At 45.5% G+C, this 6,732-nt stretch overlaps 1 protein-coding gene across 1 annotated transcript in view; it reads left to right on the forward strand.

The window, feature by feature from the left end:
- ONECUT1 (one cut homeobox 1) overlaps nucleotides 1–6,009 on the forward strand; it is a 36,713-nt gene extending 30,704 nt beyond the window's left edge. Inside the window, exon 2 of the mRNA XM_047769441.1 lies at nucleotides 5,674–6,009. Coding sequence (XP_047625397.1) covers nucleotides 5,674–5,966 — 293 coding nt within the window. The 3' untranslated portion in view covers nucleotides 5,967–6,009. The remainder of the gene's footprint in view (nucleotides 1–5,673) is intronic.
- Nucleotides 6,010–6,732: the final 723 nt, after the last annotated feature.

Genomic DNA, 6,732 nt, shown 5'->3' on the forward strand with positions numbered 1-6,732 from the left:
CAAAAAGTATAACTTTTGCATAAAATACATGCAATGCTGTTTCCTATGTAGCAGTTCCTATTGTCAGTCTCCACTCCTACTCCCTTACATACTCACTCTCTCTCGATCTTGCACACTTGTGTGGATTCTTACAACACCCAATTGGTGGTTTCCTAACCTTATAATGAGTAATCTCTACCCTGAAATAGATTCCATGAAAATGCCACAGCATCGCTCTCATTCATGTTCTCTTAACAGGTCTCACAATGATAATTCTGTACAAGCTTCCAGAAGCATGGAATTTTGTTTGTGTGGGTTGCTTCAGCTAGCTGCCTTGCTGAGGTTACCCAGTGATCACATCTAGTGATACATCTAGTCATAGACACCCCATCTAGTAAATATGTAAGTACTGAGCTCCCCATATGGCCAGGCACTATGCCAAGCATGTCCTGAAGAGACAGATGAGTCGGCTAGTCTCCTTGCTCCAGGAAAATCCCACTTTCCAGGTTTCAACATTTGATGTCTGCAATGCTTGAGAGTTCAGGGCAGGAACTTCTAAACTGCATTTCCCCAGCATAAGTATTATACAAGACATTAATAGACAGTCTCTACCATATGGGTTTTGGAATTAAATAAATTTGGGAAGCATAAATTTATGTGCTAACACATATTATGCATTTTGAGGAGAAGGCTATATAGAGTAGGTTTTTCTCTTTTTTTTCTTTTTTGTCTTTTGTCCTTCTAGGGCTGCACCCGTGGCATATGGAGGTTTCCAGGCTAGGGGTCTAGTTGGAGCTGGTGCTGCCAGCCTACACCAGAGCCACAGCAACACCAGATCTGAGCCGTGTCTGCGACCTAAACCACAGCTCACGGCAATGCTGGATCCTTAATCCACTGAGCAAGGCCAGGGATCGAACCAGAAACCTCATAGTCCCTAGTCAGATTTGTTTCCGCTGTGGAACTCCAGAGTAGGTTTTTCTAAATGTACTTACCCTGTAAATCATCTTTTCAAGTAACTCCTGTTTGAGACAATATCATGTCTCTGGTTTGGGAAATGCTGGCTCTGGAGTAGCTTCAGCTCACCCAGTCCTGCCAAATACTAAGGACCACAATAAAGTTATTTAAATATCCTGATTAGGTAGAAAATGGGTATCTCTTTGTAATTTCCCTTAGTTCTGCCTTTGGAATGATAAATAAGTTAAGTCTGCACCTGATGCTCAGCTATTTATTTTTCCATAGGTATGCATTCTTTGTAATTTACCATCTAGAGTCCTAATGGCTTCCCAGTCTATATTCCCAACCCAGACTTCTCCCCTGAGCTCCAGGCCGCATATATCCTGCTGTCTCCTGGACAACCACCTATTGGAGATCTTTAACAGAATGTCCAACAAGCACTTCAAATGCAGTTTGTCCCACATAGAAGTGATTACTGCTCTCATAAAACTCTCTTCTCCATCTGCATTCCCTAATGGCCCCATTACTATTATCCAATCAGAAACCTGAGAGAGGATTTGAACTCTATCCTCCCAGCCAGGTGGTGGTTATTAATTCCTCTTGATCCTCCCTTCCAAGAAGCTCTTAAATTTGCTCCCTATTTTCCATCTTCAACTGCTATTTTCTAGTTTAGGGTCCTCATTACGCTGGTTTTCTAACTGCTTTCTGTCTTAGCTTAGATTTTTCTGAGAAACAGACTCTGAGTTTCTGAGACTGGCATGCAGGAAGGTTATCCTGGAGAACTATGGGGATTAACCCCTGTTGGGGGACATGGAGGAAGTAAGACCAGGTAGATAGAGACGATGAACTTCGATATAGTTGCAAAAACAGCCTCAACCAATCCTATAGGGTGCTCTGGAACTGGATAACCCTTCAGAGTTATTCCAACTTGATGCAAAGTGTTGGGACAGGGGAGTCTTAAACTAATATATTCCCACTGTCTTTAGCCTCTACCCTCCATGCCCCCATCCTCTACTCCATCCACTGCCCCTAGATGTAGCCAGTCCTCCACCCCACCCCAGGGTGGCATACCCTTTAAACCAAGGGTAGTTCCCAGGGACCTCAGCTGAGAGTCACTAGCCTCCTCTGGTGGGTGCAAGAATGAGTGCCTTAGTCCTGAGGGCAGGTGATGGGTGGAAGGTCAGGGTGAAATACCACAGCATCCTTGTCCCTAACCCTGGGTTAGGGTTAGGGTTAGGGTTAGGGCTTTCCAATTCATCCCCTACACCACCACCAAAAGGTTTTTTCTAATCCCAAATTTAATCACACAACACCCTTACTCAAAACTGTAACTACAAATCTCATCTGTACCTGTGAAGGCTTGTCCCCCACAGATTTCCTCCTTGCATGCACTCTTGCCCCACCCCCAATCTCCTCATACTTATCAGTCCTTCATGAATGCTGCTCCCCCTGCTGGAGCGAGTTTTTCCACTTCTCTCACTAGCAAACTCCTGCTCAACACTTTGCTCCTGGCAGAAGCGCCCCTCCTCTGTGACGCCTTTCTTAACATCCTCAAGCAGAGCCAGTATCCTGTATGCTCTTTTTATATTTTTGCATTTATTTGCTTATGTAACCTCCTAAGACTGACCTCTTTAAGAAAAAAGCGTGTTATATTTATTTTTGAATGTAACTGAATGAATCAGTCAGCCATGGGCATCAATATTATGTAAAGCTGTGTCTACATGGACTGACGCAAACTAACTAGACTTTAGTCTAGCGGAATTTTTTTTAAATTTGATCTAGCCGCCCTGTGAGGGCCATGAGTCCCTGGGGGAGGGACTCTACTTAGGGACTCTCATCTAGTTCAGTATGTATAGCTCGGTGCTCTGAGGGACCTGGGTGTTTAATAAATCTTACCCATTATGTTGACGCCATCAATCATGGTGGGCAAAGGACATAGCTAGTGATCTACAAGATGTTATAAAATGTACCAGAAGAGCTGACTGGCTTAAAAATCTCTCTTATGACAGAAGTCTCCCCTTGTGTCCATTCTTAAATTCCTATTCTTATATTTCCTAATATTTTGGACCTGTGGTCCCTGGAGTGAGGTAAATGCACGCTGGGGCTTGGGCAAGCTAATGCACCTGTAGAAGAGAATTTCTATGTCTATTTATTGTATTTTACCCCTTTAACAATTTCTATATTTTGCCTATGCTTTATAACATTTGTAATATAGTAGTATGATAACACATCCATATCATTTATAAAGAAATAATATAAAGGGGTGTAATACTCAAAACATGTTTTACTAAGTAGCACATGTTTTAAAAAATTTGGAGGAGTCCCCGTCGTGGCGCAGTGGTTAACGAATCCGACTAGGAACCATGAGGTTGCGGGTTCGGTCCCTGCCCTTGCTCAGTGGGTTAACGATCCGGCGTGGCCATGAGCTGTGGTGTAGGTTGCAGACGCGGCTCGGATCCTGCGTTGCTGTGGCTCTGGAGTAGGCCGGTGGCTACAGCTCCGATTCAACCCCTAGCCTGGGAACCTCCATATGCCGCGGGAGCGGCCCAAGAAGTAGCAACAACAACAACAACAACAAATTTGGAGACCCCTAGATTGGATTCTGAAAGCTGGAGGTTTCTTCAGCCTTTACCCATTGGCTCTTTAGCTGCTCTGATTGCTGAGTTAATTTGTGCTAATGGGCACCAAAATTCTTAGGGGAACTCAGGAATCCAAGTTGTGGAGCAACTAGGAATGAAAGGCAGTGGCAGGCAGAAGAGCAGTGCTACCTAGGGAGAGCATAGAGGCTGCTTCTAGCCAGAGCTGGTGAACCATCTGGAAAGGAATTGAGAAGCTGGAATACCAAAAGACAGGAGGGGGAGCAGGAGATAGCAACAGGCAGGGCAGCCAGCTGGAGGCCATATGAAAGAGCAGCAGTCCCTACCTTCACCAGAAAGATGTCCTGTCTGCCTTTCACTGGAGCTGGTGTACCTGTCAGAGCAAATCCAGCCAGATGGGAAGATAGCAATGGCAGCTCCAGAACAACTACCCAAGGTGGCGGAGGGCAGAAGTCTGACTGGAATTAGGGCCCAGGAGCCTTGTCTTACCATTGAATTAGTATAACCAGAGCACTGTTTTTACTTGAGTTGCCTGGTTATTTGGGGATGGCTGCAGGGATTCACCAATGGAGGGGACAGTGAAGGATAGAGGAGGGAGAAGTTAGCAATTCAGCCCTCCTTTGGCAGATGGAAGCCAGTGAGACACATTAGGCTAGAAAGAGGAGTCCAGCATCTGAGATGAGGAGGCCCTGATCCTGCAGCAAACCCTGGAGACGGGAGGGCCAGGCTGGGAAGAGCTCTAGCAGCCAGGAGGCAGCATCATGATTCAGACCAAAAACCATGTGCAGGGAATGCACCCTCTCAGTGGGAGATGAAAGGGAAGAGGGGGACTTCAAGAGCAAGACTTTCATGAAGAAGAAAAAGGAGGCAGAGGGAGACTCCAAACGTGAACACGGCTAACGTGACAGGTTTAGTCCAAGTGGGAGGAAGCAGGTTTCACCACAGCTCCACAAGTCCTGGTTCCTCCAAAGAACCAGCGGAAGGCCTTTTGAAGTGCATAGCAGGACACTCCATACAGAGTTATATTATAGCCAGAGTTCCCCAGGAGACAAAAAAAGATCATTAGGGGGAAAATACAATTCCTTTTTATTTGGTTTCCAGACACTCAGTTGGGCTCTTAGTATTCTACCAGCAGCAGACCATAAATTCTTGGAGCACTACAACCTCTTCTAGGTGATAGAACTTTTCATTTGCAATTTTTTTTTTTCTTTGCTGGGGCCACACCTGCAGCATATGTAAGTTCCCAGGCTAGGGGTCTACTTGGAGCTGTAGCTGCCAGACTACACCAGAGCCACAGCTGGATCTGAGCTGCATCTGCAACCTACACCACAGCTCACAGCAATGCCGGATCCTTAACCCACTGAGCGAGGCCAGGGATCAAACCCTCAACCTCATGGTTCCTAGTCGGACTCGTTAACCACTGAGCCACTACAGGAACTCTGACTTTTCATTTGTAAAGCATTCCAGTTAATATCAATGTTTACATGTACTATTTCATACAGACTTACCATAACCCAGCAAGGTAGCTACTCTTATTTCCACTTTGTAGATAGTGATACAAAAATTCAAACAATAAGTTCATTTAGAAGTTCCTGGCATGGCTCACTGGAAACGAATCTGACTAGTAACAATGAGGATGTAGGTTCGATCCCTGACCTCGCTGGCATTGCCATGAGCTGTGGTGTAGGTCGCAGACGTGGCTCGGATCTGGCGTTGCTGTGTCAGTGGCATAGGAGGGCAGCTACAGCTCTGATTGGACCGCTAGCCTGAGAACCTCCATATGCCACAGTGTGGCCCTAAAAAGATGACAAACAACAACAACAAAACCAATAAGGTCATTTAGCTAGAGCCTAGCATTCTGAAGATGAGGAATCTGAAACCCAGGTGGTAGGTTAATTGATTTACCAAAGCAAAATTCCCATATTTGTCAAGGAGAGGACTCAAGCCAGGACTCAGAACCCCACCTCCTCCTCATTCTCCAGGCTTTTGTTAGGCTTCCTTCCCAGCCCATGATGGTGCTAAAAACAGAGGTCAGCAAATAGAAAGTGGCCATGGGGAAGGCCTGTCAGTTTTATGGGCTGTGCCTTTCTATTCTCAATTCTACCAGGCATCCTGTTCTAACACCCTCTGTGTTTCTTTACAGCATGCAAAAGGAAAGAGCAAGAACATGGGAAGGATAGAGGCAACACCCCCAAAAAGCCCAGGTTGGTCTTCACAGATGTCCAGCGTCGAACTCTACATGCAATATTCAAGGAAAATAAACGTCCATCCAAAGAATTGCAAATCACCATTTCCCAGCAGCTGGGGTTGGAGCTGAGCACCGTCAGCAACTTCTTCATGAATGCGAGGAGGAGGAGTCTGGACAAGTGGCAGGACGAGGGCAGCTCCAATTCAGGCAACTCATCTTCTTCATCAAGCACTTGTACCAAAGCATGAAGGAATAACCACAAACTGAAACCTCGGTGGAAAAGCTTTAAATAAAGAAAAAAATTTTTAAAGACCAGGACCTCAAGATAGCAGGTTTATACTTAGAAATATTTGAAGAAAAAAAAAAAGTGTTATTTATAGTCCAAAGAAACCAAAGACTTAGCTCACTGCATTCTGACTTTGTTCGGAGACACACACTTCGGCCAGGCGATGACTTGGCAAGAAAAATTATGAGCGGGAAAACACCACTGGATCGTACACCTTCAGTCCATGATCATCCTCGCTGTGCTTGGCTGTTTCGTGGTTTGGAGCATAGTGATTTTGAGCCATTGAGTGGACATCTTTAAGATCAGACGTTCTCATCTGTTCCACCGCGCCATGAAGGTGTTATGGTGTCTCTGTACTGTGTATGGGTCTGTGCGTGAATATACATATACACCCACCCACACACACACCACCACCACCACCACCACCACCACCACCACCACCACCACCACCACCAGTGGTTAGGAACTTAGGCAGGGCTGGTCTTCAGGAAGGGTTGTGCTGTAGGAGTGCAACCAGCATAGTGTGGGGTTGTCTGAGTTCATTGGATTAGGAGTGTGATTTTGCTTGTCTAGCCTAGCGTTTGAACCTGCCAGGCCTGCAACCTAAATGCAGATTCAAACCCAGCAAAGAAATTTGAATGACACCTAAACCAGTGCATTCTCTTTGTTTGTTAAGGAATGTTCAGATATTTTGTAAGAAATGAAACAAGAGTCCATCCATGAAAAAA

The sequence above is a fragment of the Phacochoerus africanus genome, chromosome 2, assembly GCF_016906955.1.
Source record: "Phacochoerus africanus isolate WHEZ1 chromosome 2, ROS_Pafr_v1, whole genome shotgun sequence".
In the NCBI taxonomy this organism is placed as follows: Eukaryota; Metazoa; Chordata; class Mammalia; order Artiodactyla; family Suidae; genus Phacochoerus; species Phacochoerus africanus.